General features: G+C 53.0%; 1 protein-coding gene across 4 annotated transcripts in view; it reads right to left on the reverse strand.

Annotated features, from left to right (window-relative positions):
- PNPLA7 (patatin like domain 7, lysophospholipase) overlaps window positions 1-19,076 on the reverse strand; it is a 119,908-nt gene that overhangs the window by 24,706 nt on the left and 76,126 nt on the right. For all 4 annotated transcript variants that reach the window (XM_075906005.2, XM_075906007.2, XM_075906006.2 and 1 more), the window contains 6 exons: window positions 18,513-18,662; window positions 15,094-15,157; window positions 13,544-13,712; window positions 12,298-12,480; window positions 7,113-7,231; window positions 5,196-5,352 (listed from right to left, as the gene is read on the reverse strand). In XM_075906005.2, coding sequence (XP_075762120.1) covers window positions 5,196-5,352; window positions 7,113-7,231; window positions 12,298-12,480; window positions 13,544-13,712; window positions 15,094-15,157; window positions 18,513-18,662 — 842 coding nt within the window. The remainder of the gene's footprint in view (window positions 1-5,195; window positions 5,353-7,112; window positions 7,232-12,297; window positions 12,481-13,543; window positions 13,713-15,093; window positions 15,158-18,512; window positions 18,663-19,076) is intronic.

Here is a 19,076-nt window from a genome sequence, read left to right on the forward strand (position 1 = left end):
GAGTTCTCCCACCACTTTCCCTGCAGACCTCGAGAGCCTGGGAGTCAGGCGTACTCCACCTGGACGCGTGGGAGCCACGGACACAAGTCTGGAGCTTTGTCTCCGCATATAATCCACATTCAATTAGAATTCCATGCAAGACATCTGAATATGCAAATGATATCTTCCTTCCTGACTGTCATTTTCAAATACCACATCTGCTATTTTCCTCCTCAATTAATTAGCTTTTTATTAGCCAAAATCTCTTAAGCAGGCAGGAACTGTGGAGGGTTAACACAGCCCATTGCTTCAAGAACTGGATGGGTGCAGTCCATTAAACGATTCATAATCAACAGCTAGTTGTGTCTCAACTCGCTCAGTCACTGCTGCTCTGAGGAAGCGCGGCCATGTAAAGGGTAAAAGCAGCTGGCGAGGGAACGCCTACGCAGTGGGGATGCCTTAGCTCCACACGGCCGGCTTGGAGAGGGTGAGGAGCGTTTGCCAGCCCTACTCACGACCTGGCTGGCCCTGGCTCCAGAGACAGAGCGAGGCATGTTTCACACTGCAAGGAAGGAGTCTGCCTGCTCTGGGTGGTGAACACCAGGCACCTTTCCAAAACGCCTTTTACGCGGTTAGAAACCGGTTTGGGGGACTACCCCAGACAACCCATTAGCTTCTGGGTTACACTTCAATTGTGAAACAGAACTTTCCAGAAACGTAGCACCCAGTGTCACGCCTGCTCGTCCCGACGTCCTGTCGGGTGCGTCTACACTGCACCCTTATCTTGAAACGATTTGAGCCACACAAATTGCGTAGCTCATTTCGAGTTATTTTTGAAATAGCATATTTTGTAATTTGGTGCTGCCTACACAGCGCCGCCTACACAGCGCCAAATTTCGAAACATCCCTTAATCCTCGTGGAACGAGGTTTACAGGGACGTCCGAACAGCGCATCCGTTATTTTGAAAGATATTTCGAAATAATGGGCGCGCTGGCAAGTCGCAGAATAGCTATTTCGGGACACCAGAATATCCCGAACTAGCGCTGCAGTGTAGACGTACCCATAGAGTCCACACCCAGCACAAAGGAGCAGGGGCAGCACGGACCGTCTGTGCCGAAGGGTCTGGGCTAAGCAGCAGTGAGAGCTGTGGGGCCAGAGCGTGGCTGGCGGAAGCCAGACTTGCCACGTGGACCGTGGTGAGTGGCTGGGGAGCGCGAAGTGGGACTTGGGCAGAGGGCTCAGTGGAGGGGGACCCGGATGGGAGATGGTGGTGCAGCGGAGCAGGCTGCTGGGTCACTCCACTTCTCATGGCTCCTACCATGGTGGTGAGTGCAGGGCAGCTGCCCCCTGCTGCTGCCCCATGCCAGGCCCACCCCAGGCTAACAAATCCGGGGGCTTGCACGGCCTGGCTCTGGTTAGATCTGAAGCTGACCGAACAGCACTCACTCAAGACTGACCACCAACTTCTGCCGCCTCTCAGCTGTACGCTTGCTGGCGCTTCAAATCAAAAAGGTCGTAGAGCAGTATTTAAACTAAGGGCTGGGAAAAGCCGACAGGTGCGGAGGAGCACAAGGATTGAACAGAGACAACCCCTAGGGGAAGGTCCATTAAGAGAGATTCTCTGTGTCCTAGTAAGGAGGAGAGAATGGAAGATGATAAAACACAGGCAAGATCTGACGAGAAACAGTCAAATGCAAATGAGATCCAATCACACCAGGGAACGGCAGACGGCTAAACAGTGACAAGCTTTCAAAGTGCTTATACACAAATGTTAGAGGTCCAAATAATAAGGTGGGGGAACTAGAGTGTCTTGTAATGAATGAGGATATCGATACAATAGGCATCACAAAAGCGTGGGGGGATGAGGCTAATCAATGGGACACAGGAATACAAAATATACTGGAAGGACAGAACGGGTCATGCTGGTGGGGGTGGCACTGTATGCGAAAGAAAGGGTAGAATTAAATGAAGTAAAAATCTTAAATGGCCCAATCTGTTCCATAGACTCTCTATGGATGGCGATTCTATGCTCTCAGAGCGGAGCAGTAAGGGTAGAATAGCGCCAACCTGGCCTGCATGGGGACGGTGACTGTGAAATGCTCAGAGAGGCTATTCACATAAAACGCTTGGTAATAAAGGAGGATTCCAACTGGGTACGTGTCACCTCAGGACGGGCTGTCGAGAGAAATGTCTTGGAGCAGCTGGTCCTGGAACCCAAGAGAGAAGAGGTAATTCTTGATTTAGTCCGAAGCGGGGCACAGGACCTGAGCCAAGAAGCGGCTGCAGCTGGACCGCTATGGAAAAGTAACATTTCATTACATTATGGTAACATGCCAGGAGCAGGAAAAACACCACAGCAGCCCAACACTGGCATTTCATTTCAGAAAGGGGAACTACACAGATCGTGAGAACGTGCATCACTAATACAGACAAAAAACCTGCCTGTGCGCGCTCTGCTATCAGCTGGGTAGCATGTGAATCTCTCCCGGATGGTTGCACAAATGCACAGCATATAAGGAACACCAGTGATGTCCCCCAGGTGTCTGTGCTGGGGCCAGTTCTATTCAACATATTCATAAAGGATCTGGAAAACGGGGGAATTAATCAAGTGGTATAATTTGCAGTTGATACAAAACTACTAAAGATAGTTAATTCCCAGGAAGACTGCAAAGAGATACAAAATGATCTCTTGAAACTGGGTGACTGGGCAATTAAATGGCAGATGAAATTTAAATGTTGCTAAACGCAAAGTAGTCCACATGGGATTATGTTTTCCAAACTACATATATAAAATGATGGGGTCTAAATTAGCTATTGCCACTCAAGAAAGATCTTCAAATCATCGTAGGTAGTTCTCTGAAAACATCCTCTCAATGTGCAGCGGCAATCAAAAAGCAAACACAATGCTGGGAATCATTAAGGAAGGGATAGAGAATAAGACAGAAAATATCTTATTGCCTCTCTAACTCCATGATACACCCACATCTTGAATGCATGCAGATGTACTGTTTGCCCCAATTCCAGAGAAATATATTGACTTGGAGAAGGTTCAGAAACAGGCAACCAAATTGAGTAGGGAATGGTATGGTTTCTGCTTAAGGAGACATTAGTAAGATGGATTTTTCAGCTTGTAAAAGAAATGACTAAGGGGTGGGGGATTTGATAGAGGTCTATGCAATCATGACTGGTGTAGAAAAAGTAAATAAGAAATGTATTCCATCTCATAACGCAAGTACTAGGGGTCACCAAATGAAATGAATCGGTAAGCAGTGGAGTGGGTTTAAAACAAACGAATGGAAGTTTTTCTTCACACAATGCAGTCACCCTGTGGAACAACTTGCCAGAGGATGTTGTGAAGGCCAAGGCTACATCAGGAACCAAAAAAGAACTAGATACATTAATGGAGGTTAGGCCCATCAATGGCTGATGGTAAGGATGGGCTGGGAGGGTGTCCCTAGCCTCTGTTTGTCAGAAGCTGGGAATGGATGGGGGAAAACCATAATAGGCTACAGCCTTGGGCATGGAGGTTGACACATCCTTGTTGCACACGAATATTGTCTCAGGACTAAAACCTATAGCACAGACCATTCGTTGTGCAACTCTGACATCGGCTAGGAAAGCAGCCAAACCCACAGCTGACTGCAACGGAGGAAGCTACCTGCGGAAGGCGATGTCAGCGTAGCTCTGCAACATGCTAGGGGCAGATCTCGCTGACTTCCACAAGATGCAAGCGTCCAGCCTGGACACTCCATCATTAGAAAAAAACCAAACTGGAAACATTGTTTATGTACAAGCTAGAAATAAATCAATGTATTAAGTCAGTTTGTAATCGACAGATCCCAGCGGCTCTCTTTTACCATCAGTTGCTAGTGCAGTCTTCTGGGTGTTTTTTAGTGCTTTTTTAAAAACAGCTTATTAATCAATAATTCCCCAAACAGATTATCCACGGCAATTTAAACAGTCAGCCCAAAGCTAAGTGGAGCTTCGTGGCATTTCATATATTTAAAAACTTAATTGTTCTGTTCCTCCCTAATGCAGTATCTGGCCTCTGGAACACTGGGGCTACCTCTTACTTCAGACATTGGATTCTTAGTTAGCTTATAGAACAATTACCTTAGTCAATCACTTCTATTCAAAAAGGACAGCATGGGGAAGTGAGAGAGAGAAAGTTACAGGGTCAGACCTGGAAAGAAAACAGACTCCAGCACATAAAAAGACAAAAAGCAACAGTAAACACCAGCTACCCGCTGTGCAAACAGATACAGCCGCGTGAAGAGGAGGGCTGGGGTACATGCTGAAGCCATGTGGGTCTCCGCGCAGTCCTCAGACGGACCCAGCTGATCACTAGGGTAGGGGAAATGTACCAGTCCCCTCGGGCAGCCTAGGGCTTTGCTTGCTGAAATGCTACCACTTGTAGCTGGTTTCTCTGGCTCTTCACGAGGATCCCAGCATCTCTGCTTTCAGAATACTTGAACTGATGATTTTCCAGGACTGGGGGGGTTCTCTCACCTCTGCCTCCTGCTCTAGACAAAGATCCTCAGACTGAGGTGCCAAATGCATAACACATTTGGAGGGCCAGGCTGGATACTGGTTTCTGGGGGTGACTATCACGCAGCCCCTCTTCAGTAGTGGACTGGGAGACTTTCCTTTAAACCCAAGCTCCTGTCCTGTCCATTGCCAGCACAGAATGCATTACTGTGATCTGTCCCCATCTCACCCCCACCCCAAGAGAGAGAAAAGCCAGGCGCAGCAGGGTGCAGCCCCGGAGCGAGGCCTGTGTCCTGCTGATGCAGCATAACATTTCAAACACGAGCAAGGCAGCAGAGTGCCCCGGGCCTCTGTGTTCCCAAGGGACGTGCTAAATATTCTCCAGGATCAAAACATCCGATTTCTGATTTATGGAGAATAGTTCTGTCCCGAGCCCAACATGCCTCGCTCCAGCCAGCAGCAGTTCTGTCTCCGGCCAGCAGCCCTGTGCTCTGCCCACTAGCATCTCACGCTCTAGGAGCGGGCACTTTGCATCAGGCACTACCAGCTTCTCTTCCTGCCCTCTTTGTTGACCAAACAAAGAGCCATTTCAAACACCCCTCTTCACGTGGGCTAACCCCCAGACGCCGGACTCCGACCGTGGGCTGCTCCTTCCGTGCATTACGGCTGGCCTCCAAACTCCTACATACTGGCAGTGGAAGAGCAAACATTTATTCTATGTTCTTACCATTGCCCATTGCCTGGCTTTGATCCGCATCTGGTTATAGCTCCGCTCTTCAGCATACAGGGCACTCATGAAGGAGCCAATGGAAGTTCCTCCGATCATATCAACAGGGATGCCGGCTTCGATCAGTGCTCTGATAATCCCCACTTGAGAGCACCCCCTGTGGGAATTAAAGACCAGCACCATCAGACAGGCAGACCCCAACAGAAAACACAGGCCCGTTTCTGTGCATTACACAAACCACCTGCAACACTGTCCGAGGCCCAGAGCATAGAAATGGAAAGGCACCAGTCTGTCCAACCGCCCCCCAGCACACAATCGTCCAGTGCTTTGCCCCGTCTATCCTAGTGAGGAAATAGTGCCCTTTCCCTTGAGAGACTGTTCCCGCCAATCATCTCGCAGTTGTGCCAACTTCCTGCGCTTAGTTCCATCCCATTCCTGTCACTGCCCCTTGGTCCCTTTCTACGACCCCTCTCGCTCCTTGCTGCTTACATCCCGCACACTCCCAGGCAGCTGCGCGTATTCCCTCCTTCCTTCCTGCAAGGCCCGCTCTACGCTTGCCTGCTCCAGAGCAGCGACGCCGAGCATCAGCACGCCCGAGCGTGAGAGAAGAGGCTTTTCTGTCGGTGGCACGAACCAGCCAAGCCCGCAGAAACATTCCTCTATCGGCCCAGGGCTCTTAGGCCAGCTTCACTCTGCTGCTCAGGGGTGTGAACTTTTCACCCCGCTGGGCGGCGCAGCTGGTCAGCAAAACTTCTTCGTGGAGCTGCCAGCAATTCCCCCAGCTGCTGGGGCCCACTGAGACCGTCGCAGCTCAGTTGCACCAGTGACACCTGGCTGCGGTGGAGTCGATCTAGAGGCCCTTTTGGTGCGCCTCTGAGCTCTCCCCCCACCGCTACTGCAAACCCACCCGGTTCAGAGCCCGAAATGGGGGCTGCCGAGTCGCCGCGCCCATGCACATGCCCCGCACTTCAACCTCCTGCCCAGAGTCAGCAGCCCAAGCTGCTTTGGCCAAACAGAAGGTGCTCCAGGTGGAACTTGCTCCTGCTAAGTCCCCTGAAATCTGTGAACGAATATTTCAAAGCTCGTCTTTCGAGGGTGCTTTCGAATGAGCAGTAGTGGGCACACTTCAGCAGCGCGTTCCCTCTGTTCTGGCTTACACTTGCCCCCCACGCACACACGCGGGTCACTGCATCAAATAAAGGTTTAGGGGCTGGAAGCTAGAACATTAGATGACTAATTAACCAAGCTGAAATACGGGAGACAGGAAAATTCTAACCTTCATTACGCTGAAAACTCCCTCAAATACACTGGCCTATGGACAAAAGTAGGATATTTCTAGGGTCTTAAATAGACACAACATGCTTAATGATTTTGATAGTCAATAATCTCCTGTGAGTCATGAGAGCAGAAATTTCCAAGTTACTATTTATAACAGGGTCTCCGTGCATGGATGTGGGGTGAGCAGGAATAGAGAGAGTAGCAGCAGCGATGTCGTGGTCTATTATAGGCCACCAAATGGGAAACGGAACGTGGATGAGTCATTCTTCAAGTAGGCAACTAATTGACATACGTGAGCTAGTAATAAGGGGGATGTCAACTTCCTAGATACCCACTGAAAGTACAGCCCGCAAGTTTGAGCATCTGCATAAGAATGACGATTACAGGACAGACCAAAGGTCCACCTAGCCCAGCGCCCGTCTTGTGAGCATGGCCAATGCCAGAAGCTTCATGTATATGTGCAGGGGTGTGCCCCGGGCTCCCAGGACAGGTGTGATTTTCCAAACGGTCTCTCATCCCCCGGGATCATTTCAGACAACCAGCTGACGACAATGCTGCTTCATATTTGGCAGCAATTCATTACACTGTGTCCACTGAGGCCCCTTACCAGAGTACAGAGAACAACGCTCCGGGACGTACCTGGCTCCCCCACCTCCGAGCACCAGGGCCACAGCATTGCCAGTCAAAACACGGGCGAGGCGAGAGAAGTCCGAGTGGCGGTCCGGGGGTTTCTGAAACACACGCTCGTACATCTCGATCTGCAGGAAAGAGAAAGGGCAGCTGGCATTCAGTGCACCACTGGGGAGCAGGCAGGCAGAGCACCGCAACTTCGCTACCGCTGTCCCCGGGGGAGCCAGACTCCAGTGAGCCAGCTTTGTAGTTGCTCAAGCCACTACGTTACCAGGCTACCTTGGCAAGCGTGAGCACAGGGGCTGGAACTAGGGGGCTGGCAGCTGTTTCCATTCCACGCAGGGCTCCCAGCTGGGTGTCAGCTCTCCGCAACCCCAGGATGCAAAGTGTTCCCGCACCTCTGAGCGGGGGCTCTGATGGAGGCTAGAGTGCGAGTCCGCTCCGGATGCTCTGCCCACTCAGCCTTGCCTGCCAGCTCCTGAAGCCTCTCCCAGGCAGAACCCCGCGCTTTGCAGATAACTAGTGACCCCCCCGGTCCTGAGTTCCCCAGACGCCTCCCCCTGCAGCACCCTGCCCCCTCCCCAGTCATCTCCCTGCAGTGCCCTGCCCCCTCCCCGGATGCCTCCCCCACAGCACCCTCCCCTCCTCAGCCGCCTCCCCCCGCAGCATCCCACCCCCTCCCCAGCCATCTCCCTGCAGCGCCTTCCCCTCCCCAGACTCGCAGAAGTTCAGTTCTCCAAAGACAACACCACCAGGCCGCTAGCTCAGCTAAAGACTCGCAGTCAGTGTGACTGCTGGGTAGGGCACTAAGGGGCACCAGCCATGTGAGCACCCTCCCCCCACGGCTCCTCCCCAAGCACCCTTAGCCCGGGAAAGTGCCTCACTTTTCTGCCCTACCCCCTCCATTCCACCCTTTCCCCTGCAAGCCTCAGCCCAGGGGACAAGTGGGGAGTGGGCGATGGCAGTACAGATCCTACCCTCACTTGTGGGGGAGGGAGGGGGAAGAGTGCCCTAGCCCCAGCCCGCTTTGTTCTCCCTGCTCGCAGCAGCGCAGCCTTTACTCATCCAAACCTAGCGCAGTGACATGCACTACACATCCCTGAAGGCTGGCAGGGGAGGTGCTGGCACGTGGGGACACCTCACAGACGTGGGTAGGCCCAGGTATCACAATCGAAGTCGGGCGAGCGGGTGGAGTGCATGGCAAAGTGAACGCAGGGGCGTAAAGGCACCGTTTAGAAAGCGGAAGTTAAATCCTAGGGGGAATAGAAAGGGCAAAGACGTGCAGAACCGGAATTAGGGAGGCCAACAAGGAATCTGGAGACCAGCTCACCAAAAACTCAAATGGTAACAGCAATGTTTTAAATGCATCAGAAGCAGGAAGCCGGTGAAACAGCCAGCAGGGCCACTGCACGACGGAGACGCGAAAGGGGCACTCAAGGCCAAGAATGACACTGCTGAGACACTAAATGGATTCTCTGCATCCATCCTCATGGCTGAGGCCACGAGGGAGATGCCCAAACCGGAGCCATAACTTCTAGGGGACAGATCTGAGGAAGTGTCCCAGATGGAGGTGTCACAAGAGGTGGTTTCAGAACAAGCTGAGGGTGCTTCACCCACACAGTGCCATGTAACAAGGGCAGAGCCACGAGGCCAACTAGGACGCTGGTATGAGAAACCTCGAATCGGGAGTGCAGGGGTTCGAGGAAACCTAGAGTGGAGACCCGCAGGGACGCGACTTTCGCAGTAACACTTCCCCGCCCACCCAGAACAGAAGAATTCAAGCACCTGATAAAAACATGAAGAGAAACAGGAGACGCATTTATTTCACAGCCAAATGAGCACTTGCAAAGTCCTGTCAAACACCTTCAACTCTGAGGCCGAGTCAACACACAAGCTCTCTGCTAATTAATTACTGAGCTTAGTAAGACGCCTGAGTTTCTTCCTGAAGAGAAACTACAGCACGCAAGACATAAACAAAAGCAAATGATGCATCCATAAGCTGCATTCAGAATTCATAAGCTGGGGGGGGAGGAGGAGGCAAGAAAACGGGTAAATGTGGAGAACAGCCACAGACATGGTGTTACTAGAATATTAAGGAGTCTGGGCTTTAATATGAGCAATTATTTTAGTGCAAATGCTGTTAACAGTCGCACTTGCACAACTGGTACTATGGGCAGTAGGAGGGAAGGGCCACAGGACTATCATGACTGACGTACAATGGGTGGGTTTTCTCCTAGAAGGTCAGAAGGGAGATCTAAGCTGTTCACGTGGCAGGTGTCGAAGATCCACTCACAAACTCTCACCTGGGGGCTGTAACTTACACGGCTAAAAATAATGAAAGTTCCCTTTTTAAATGTATGATTGCTCCCCTCTCTGGATGCTGAAATAGTAGATCTTGCGGAGCAATGCAGGACAGGCCACGACCAGTGCGCACGCGTAACTGACGACGGTTAACTTGCACGCAAAAGCCAAACGTTCTTCTTTATTGGTGTGTTACCTAATCCCCCAGGGACAATCCACTAGGAGCAGACCCCGATGGACCTACAGGACCCCTCTCTCCAAGCAGCAACAGATGATGGGGCTGGCCCTTAGCGGGTCTCAATCCTGTATTGGCCACTGGAGATCCATACGAGAGCGGTCAATCGAAGACGCCGTCTCCCAGCTGCTGGACAATGGTGCACATGCCCAGAGGAGCCTGCGCTAGGATAGCACAGCCAACGACTCTGAAGCCTCTGGATTTTTGTGAGTCTATATCCATTCCATAGCAAGATACGGAGGTGCTGTACGGCCCTGACCGTGTGGCTGTCAGATCACAGGCGCTAGTGCGCGGGTGAACCTAAGGACAAGGTAGCACAAGCGTCTCTTCCCTCCCCCCTAAGTGTGGCTGACAGCATTGCCAGGGAAAGTATTCGGGCGACTGTGCACCAGCGCACACACGCGCCTGACGAGTGGCCATGCCAGGTGCTATCACAGTTCCACATTAACCAGGCCATTTTCCTGTTTTCTACTCCAGAGGCTTAGGGTGCAGCCCAGGAACTGCTGCGTTTAACAGCACCGTTCTCCCCTCTCCCCGCCCCAGACGGGAGATGGCGCCGGCTGTCCCCCAGCGCCCTCCAGAGGAAGGCTGCCATGATGGCCTGTCATCCCTGTCACTGGTCTGCCAACGCGAGGCACCGGAGCAGACACAGCTGCCTCGACGCTCCCCAACCCGTAGGCACCAGCACTCAATGCCCAGAAGCACAGCTCCTCCACGAGCCTCTGGGTCTGACACCCCGGAGTCACTCGCCTCGAGCCTGCAGGAGCAGAAGATCCTCGGAGACCGACCCTCTTTCCCGGCACTGTGGCCTGTGCACTGGCAGCCCCCGTGCAACGGCCTTTTGGACTCCCTGGGCTTTCCATCAGGGCCAAGGCAGAGTCCAGAGCCCCGTTCCACTAACAGCCACAGCGTCAGCCCCTTTCGTGTCCCACCCCCAGCACGGGCACATTGGAGCTGACAGTGGCTGCTCCACTGTGACCACCCCTTCAACAGCAATGGTGGTCCTGGCAACAGTGGGTCTATCGCCACCACCCGGGGCACCAGCCAAAGAGTCTGTTGTGACATGTGCCCACTTGGAATGGACAAGAAAACAGCTCCCCTTTGTGGGGGGGTGTCTATTCACCTAGGAGGGGGGAAGCACTGGCATGGGGTCCCGAGGGAGGGGTGGAATCGCCATCCCTAGAGGTGTTTAAGTCCCGGCTTGACAGAGTCCTGGCTGGGATGGTTTAGTTGGGGCTGGCCTTGCTTTGGGCAGAGGGCTGGACTCGATGACTCCTGAGGTCTCTGCCCAGCCAGGGGTTCTACCTTGTCCTCTACGGATGAGGCGTTCATGGGCAACTACTGCGCCAGCCCCTTGGGACCACAGAGTTACCAACAGTTGCTACAGCAGGTTGCCCAGGGCTTGGCCAGTCAGACAGGGACTGGTGGAGGTTGCTGATGCGGTGGTGAACTCCTCACCCCTCAGCCCTACAAAGGGGCTGTGGCAGACACCAGCCTCGGTGCATCCTGCAGATAAGCACAATGAACAGCGCTATTTTGCGCGTCCCTCTGAGACCGAGGGGCACCTCTCGGAATATTCGTCTCCTGACTCGCTTGTGGTCGATGCTGTGAAGCAATGGGAGTGTCAGGGCTTTCGGGGACCATCCCCAAACAGCAGGAAGTGAAATGCCTAGACCTGTGCGGGAGAAAGAGCTATCCAATGGTCGCACCTCGCTCAGCATTTCCAACCAGCAGGCACGGCAAGGACACCTGCAGAGCCACGGGACTCCTGGAGCAGAATTCTTGGCGCTGGTCAAGGAAGGAAAGCTCACGTCTAAGCACCAAGCCAAGCTACACTGGATTCCGTGGATGCTATCACCAGCATCATGGCTCTGGGCGCCACCATAAGGGGCTCATGGCTCCAGGTCTTGGGCCTACCGTAAGAGACCCAACAAAAATTCAGGGCCTCGCATTCAAAGGTCCATCTCTTCTCTGTGAAGACGGACAAGAGGCTACGCAGCCTGAAGGACCTGAGAGCTACTTTCCAGTCTTTGGGCATTCGTATTCCTGCCCCTCGGTGAAAGCACTTTGCCCCTCGTCCTATAACGAGTCTCCAGGCCAGGCTGAGCTATTCCCCTGCCCTCGTGCTGGTCAGTCATTGAAGTGCAGCTCCCTTGCTGGACAATGGTTGCTGATGGGCGCTTTTGCACCCGGCACGGGTACGGATTGCTTCCTTGCTGTTGCCTCTGGGGAGCTAATACCTGGCTGAATCCCCAATTTACAGAATGTTTTAGCGACAACCACACAACACAATCTTACAACCTCACAGGCATTAATGAGATACACTTATGGATAAAGTGACCTTTCCCCGATCCCGCACCTGGCCCGCTTTATAAGCAATATTACAGATATACACAGACAAGGCCTATGGGGGCTGTGGGGCACCCCCTAAAGTACTGATGTCACAGTAGCTTTAGTCCCCACCACAACAGCAACCCCAGGATCTCTATTTGGTCCCACAACAGATTAGGTCAATCGAAGCAGACACTCTCCTGGCAATACCTTCCCCAACACAAGATGCCCTGACGCTGTCCCCGTTACCCGTAACAAACAGTGAAGGTAGCGCTCGTGCCGACAGCACTGACCGACGACCGGCTCCATGAGACAAGGGCCCCTTACCAGCTTGGGCAGGCTCCTTCGGGAGAAGACTCGGCGGGGACAACGGAGGTGAAGATGAGCTGAGCACCAGCTCCTCATGTTGAGCCACTCCACAGTTCGGCAAGGGAGGGGCCCATCCTCTTTATGGAGCAGGATCAGCTGCTTCTGGGCTCGGACCGCTGTGTTCTCCAGCATCCTCTCCAGCTGAAACACCATCCACACAAAGTCACCTCTCTCCCACGACCGGGCCGAGCCGCCAAAGCACGGCACTTCCCCCTGTAGGTCCCTGCCCCTCCCCGTCACCTGCATCCGCAGCAAGCTGTGCCAATGGGGCCACAGACGAATCAGACACAGGTAATTCAGGCTGGGGGTGAATGCCTCTGCATTCACGTGGCTATTCCCAACAATGCTAGCAAGCTAATTTCTCTCTGCTTGGGACTCCTAACGAGCTGTTTACAGTAAACGAGTTGAACACTATTTCCATACAATGCTGACTGCTCACCCACACAAGGCAGACAGAACGCTCAGATCACATGAAATCTACTCCTGAGCTGATAAAAAGTCAAGTTTAAAAATGCTTACTGCCATTTACAGTTCTCAGACTATTTTACACGAGGCCACATTTCTCAAATAGTCTTTTTTCCTCTTTCTTTGCCATCTTTACTTATCCTAGCTGGGCTCACAGCACTTGCACTATTCCAAGGTGGAGACAAGCCAGGTGGCAACAGATACAGAAATTGCAGGTGGTAAATTTCTCAAACTCCAAGAAGTTCAAAGACACTTCCAGAGCTTAGACCCCCATCCATCGTGGAATCATATTTCTGAACGCACGTCCCCATTTTCTGCTGTCATCACGCCAAACATAGGTCACACAGACCTTCGTGCTATCAACGCTCAGAAGCCAAAATTAATAGTGGGGCATAAAGCAGCTCACAGCCTCCCCCGAGACAGGAACTCCTCCTCTGAGACAGTCCAGTCTCTGGCTGCAGTAGAAGGGATTCCTTCGAGGAAGAATGGCTTTGAGAGTTTTATAAGAAAAATCTGGTATTACGACCGAGCAGCGTTAAAGGCCACAGATGGGAGGTAAATTCTGTTTTATCAAATGATGATGCACATTTCGCAGGCATTTGATTGCATTAATTCATGCCCAAGGTGCATCAAATCCACTAAAACAAATGCCAGAAGGCGGCTGTGTATCCCCTCTGCCATACAATCGGTTGTGTTGCAATTGTGCCCCCACCATCAGATAAAGACAGACAAGCCGCACCTCTCCAACAGTGGGTTCCTGTTCTCCCAAGCCTACGATTAAGATGCAGTCGGCCTGTCGGATACAACGTTGCGTCCACGGAGTCAGGGTGCCGTCCGACTGGTAGAGCACGATACGGTGAATATCCTCCTGCTGCCCCAGCCAGCTAGATAGCCTGTACTCATGAATACTGGGGGGGACACAAAAATAAAAACTGCCATCCATTCACAGCAAGAATTCTGCCAGAGTGGAGAACTGAGCCCAAAGGTAAGAAGCTGTAAATGGAAGCCGGGGTCACCCAAGTGTATTTTAAAATGGGACTAATGACCAAGGACTAAAATCTAACCTAGCTCAGAGAGAGAGAGCGAGAGAGTGAGTGAAGGAATCTGTCCCCCCACCCACTGCTGGAAGCCCGCTCAGCTCCATCATCACCAGAATTCTGGAAAAATGAAGCCGAAACTTTCCTTCCTGCATCCTCCAAGTTACATGTGTAACTACAAAACAACAGATACCTGCTGAATCAGACACAGACCCACAGAATGCTAGAACTAGAAGGGACCTTGAGAGATCATCAAGTCCAGGCCCCTGCCCTCACGGCAGGACCAAGCACCATCTAGACCATCCCTGACAGGTGTCTGTCCAACCTGCTCTTACATATCTCCAGAGATGGAGATTCCACAACCTCCCTGGGCAACTTATTCCAGTGTCTAGCCACCCTGACAGGCAGAAAGTTTTTCCTAATGTCCAACCTAAACCTCCCTTGCTGCAATTTAAGCCCATTGCTGTTTGTCCTATCATCAGAGATTAAGGAGAACAATTTGTCTCCCTCCTCCTTGTAACATCCTTTTAGATGCTTGAAAACTGCTATCATGTCTCCTCTCAGTCTTTTCTAACCTAAAACAAGCCCATTTCTTTCACTCTTCCCTCATAGGTCATGGTTTCTAAACCTTTAATCATTTTTGTTGCTCTTCTCTGGACCTTCTCCAATTTCTCCACATCCTTCCTGATACGTAGTGCCCAGAACTGGACACAATACTCCAACTGAGGCCTAATCAGTGCAGAGCAGAGCAGAAGAATTACTTCCGTGGGTATCCATATCCCTGGATATGAATGTAGACAACTGCAACTCATGTTTTGCAGATATGGATACAAATTTTGTATTTTGAGCCTTGTAAATTTGCTGATATCTGCTTTATATCCATAAGTATCTGCATCTGTGGACGTGGATATCTGCAGTTCAGGACAGGGTAAGACTAACATGAGTCAGACATTTCATTTGTCTGTCAAAGTCATGACATTTCATGATGTTTTTATAAATGAATGAAAAAAATCAAGCAGTTATTTCAAAATCTTACACTTGACAACTGAAAAATGAGTCTGTGAAAAAGAAGGTTAAAAACCAACTTCGCTCTATTTTAAAAGGTTAGTGGGCCTGATTCTTTTGGGATGGGAAGGTATGTTTCACCCAATGGTATTACACTCCCCTCGCCCAAGGTGTGGTTTCTAGACAAGCGCCTGTTGGGGCTTCCTTAGCATGGCTCAGGGAGCAGTGGGCCAAGGGAAGCGAGTACCTGTCCAGTGCAGCAGAGCCCAGCCGCTGTCGGATATTCTCACTGGTGAGCAGCAAAGCAGGACCTACGAAAACACAAATCAGCGTTGTGCAGGATGCCTGCCGGCAGGCTGACACACTGGTCAGCGCAAAGAGCACACTCACGCTGCCCTCCCAAAATGTAACGCGCATGCACCCTCCTTCAGGATCCGAAGGGACCACGCGCGGACAGTGATTCTCAGGCCACGGCTCAGGCAGGGCTCAGCTGCAACCCTCAGGTTTTTGTTACTCCAGTTTCCAGAGCCACCCAGATCTTCTTGTGTGATGCACCAGGCCTCCTCCAGAAGCAATACCACCCAGCTGCATCTCACAAAGGCACTCCCGCCTAGCGTGGCAAGGCCATTAAAACGATGAGAAGACCTGTGTCCCACGGCCAATCTGTGAGAAAACTCTGCCGTAACCTCCCTCCAGCCAGAGGCCTGGTCCACATAGGAATTTAGGTCAAACTTAACCACATTGGTTCGACTTTTAAAAACGAGTCCACACCAAGTCGGTTCTGTCAGCTTTCAGGGCCGAGAAAGTCGATTTCGGGACTCCTGCTTCTCAAAGAGAAATGAGAAACGTGACCTGGCATGGCTGACTTGAGGGCAGTGCAGATGCAGCCCTGAGCAAATTGATGTTCTTGGCCTTGGGGAGGTGTCCCAGGGTGCCCTGTGGTGACCACGCTGGCCAGGACATTCAACTCCGCTGCTCTCCAGAGGCCCAGGAAAATTTGCATTTCACTTCCTGTGCCGCCAGCGTGGTGAGCAGACCTCAGAGCAGGCCACACACCTGACCGCGAATGCTTGGGGCTGCAAAGGAGCCCCAGCATGGAGCGAACGTGCAGGAGATCCTGGGCCTCAGCACGGGGGGAGGAAAGGACCCAGCTCAGGCAGAACGACGACGCAGCCAAAGGAACGCTGATCTCTCTGCCAAGTGGCACAGGGCACATGGCAAAAGGACACGCCAGGGATGCCCAGCAGTGCTGCGTGGAAACAAAGGAGCGGAGACAGGTAAGCCAGAAGGCAAAGGGGGTAAACTGACAGTCTGGGTCAGCATGGGATTGTAGAGGGGTCTGACCCAGGCTGTGGGTTCCTCCCAAGAGGCTCCCCGGACAGCACCGTGGAGGAGAGTGCCAACGAGGGAGAGGAGAAGGGTCAGCAGGCGAGCGGAGGAGCCGATGGCACCGAATGCCAGGACCTTGTTTACCTTTGGCGACAAGCCCGTTCTCCCAGGACGCCACGTGGCCAGGCCCGGGGAGGGGAGGGGGCACCTCGGGTGAGTTCACGTAGTGATGCTGTAAGTGGGTTAAGGCGGCTGCCACTCTGCCCTTGCAACGGGGGCTCCCGGAACACGGCAGCCTCAGAACCATCCCTCAGGTGAGCAGCAAAGCGCTCCTCTTTCCCACAGACTGCTCTGCCTTGTGTCCTCCGCGGCTGACCGCAGCTGGAGCGTTGCAAACCCCGCTGCCGATGCCTGCACCGGGGCTACTTCACGCGCATGCGCCTGCACTTGTCCTGGGGGCACTCCAGGCGCTGGGAACGCTCCCAGCAGCGGTGCCGTTGCCTGCACCGGAGGCGTTTCAACGCCCGGTGCCACTGCCACCCTTCGGGGCGTCTGCAAGGGAGGTGTCGAATCTGGCGCTGTACGCGCCGAGACAGCTGTTGCTGTTGCCGAACGTGGAGGCACTGGGAGCCCCGGAGGGTCTAAAGTCAACGTCGGCGCCTGCAACAGGTTCACAGTCTGCGAAATTGGCACCGATGCCATCTCCGTTGTGCTCCGAGTCACTGGGCGACATCGCCATGCCAGTTGTGCTGGAGACAAAGGGACCTGTGGTGCCGGGAGGGGGAACCCTGGAACGTCCGCAGCCGTTAAGGCTATCAGGTCCCTTACAACATGAAAGGTCTCCGGGGCGGAGGGCTGCATATCCTGCAGGGTTCTTTCTGTCCCTAGTGCCAGTATGGCCTCGGTCTGGTCCCCGTCTTGCCATGACTGGCCATGGGACTTAGTAGCTGAGTGCCCCTCCTTAGGGCGCACCTTGCGGCTCGTTTTGTGAGGGGATCGGCCCCTCCGGTCCTTAGATCCCTTCCCTGAGGGAGACTGCGACCAGTGCCTGGAGTGCTTAGCCTTCACCTTGGTCGGTGCACAGGGAGCTTCCCACTCCGCAGAAGCGGCACCGTGCGCCGACTGACTGTCCTCCGGTGCCGGAGGCTGCAGGGAGGACTCCATTAATAATCTCTTCAAGCGAGAGTCCCTCTCTCGCCTTGTCCTCGGTTTAAACCCCCTGCAGATCTTGCAGGTTTGGGTACAATGCGCTTCTCCAAGGCACTTTAAGCAGGAGACGTGGGGATCTCCGCAAGGCATAGGTTTGAGACAGGACTGGCAGGGTTTAAAACCTTGCGGTCCTGGCATCCCCTCCCCAGCCGGGGAGGGGGAAGATAACTATAGTCCAACTATTCACAGGGTAACTACTGAAATAAACACTATTCACACACACAGTGACTAACAACTAGCTAAGGGAAGACTAAAAGTCTAACGCTCCAACTGCTGTGCGGGCGGGAAGAAGGAACCGAGGGGCGGAGGGGCCAGCAGGGGTATATATGCGCTGTTATATTGGTGCTGCTCCAAGGGGCTCCCTGCTGGCCCTAAGGGTACTGCTGAGGGAAAAGCTCCGAGATCCGTGCACACGGCGCGCACACACCTAATTGGAATGGACATGAGCGATCACTCGAAGAAGAACCTTTGCGCTTCCCTCGCGTTGCGGCTTCCTCCGCAGAAATAGCCTGCAGAGGGGCACGCGTTGCAGGAAGGCCAACGGCAACTCCCCAAAGCAGGCTGGGAGCCACGGTGTCACTTGGCCCCAATGCCCACTGTTCCTAGCTTAACTTTTCCTGATCCCCCAGAACTGAGAAGGAACAAGCCCCCCACTAGAAAACAAGGAGAGAAACCAACGTAGGCTGAAGAGCACCTCTACACCTTCCCGAGCCCCGTGACCAAGAACGGAGACACGCCTACGCCTCCGGCCCTCTGAAGGACACTCTTGTTCAGAACAGCAGCTCCCTGCTTGAAGCACCCCTGTGACCTCAACAGTTACTGCATGTTGCTGGCTGAGTTCTCCTGTCCCTCAGGAATCAGAGGGCTTGCCCTGTACCCTGGAGTTCGTCCAATTGCATTAAACGCGGGAGAGAAAGGATTAATTAAAAGAAGCAATAATTACAGTTTTTAAATCATGGGAAAAGACTTTCACAACAACAGGATTTTACAATAATAAAATGCCTCCCTGTGGCCTTGCTGTGCAGTTTCCCTTCCACGTCCAGCAGCACCCTGCTTCGCCAGACACAGCGGCAGACAGCCTCGCCGAGGCTCTGCTGGACGTTACAATTCACAGCGACGAGCTCTTACCAATAGCGCTGAGCGCGTGTTTGAGTTCCAAAGTGAAGGCCGTAAGTGGCACCTCTTCAGACACTGGCATGATTGCTACGGTGGAGAGGTTGCTGGCCGAGTTTCCAGCATCCCATTTGCTGCCACTGGTATGCAGCCCAAGGGGATGACCTGCCAAAAACCAATATTGAATTAGCCACCAGAAAGCTGCTGCCCTCTTGGCACCAGGTCTCCTCTTCAGCTGTCGGGATGCTGGGAAACAGCTACTGAATGCCTGGCTCCAGGAGACACGCAGCAGTGGCCATTTATGCCAAGCGGGAGGATTGCGCACGATTCTACTCTAGACGGGGGGCACAAGGGGCCTACAGGACAGCTGAGGTTGTTTTCTCTGCTAGCTACATCTCCCAAGAGGCCCACTGGGGAGAGAGGCTGGGAGGCAGAAGGGTGGACACCTAGGACACTGCTTGCCTGGAGCTCACGTAGGTCCATGCCAACAGTAATGGGGTCTAGATTCCTTGTCAGACCTGAAGGGGTCATCCGGGGAGTCTCCTCCTCTAGCGGTGCAGCTCCCCTACCTGGAGACAA

The sequence above is a fragment of the Pelodiscus sinensis genome, chromosome 23 (genome assembly GCF_052426305.1).
Source record: "Pelodiscus sinensis isolate ZL-2025 chromosome 23, ASM5242630v1, whole genome shotgun sequence".
Lineage (NCBI taxonomy): Eukaryota > Metazoa > Chordata > Testudines > Trionychidae > Pelodiscus > Pelodiscus sinensis.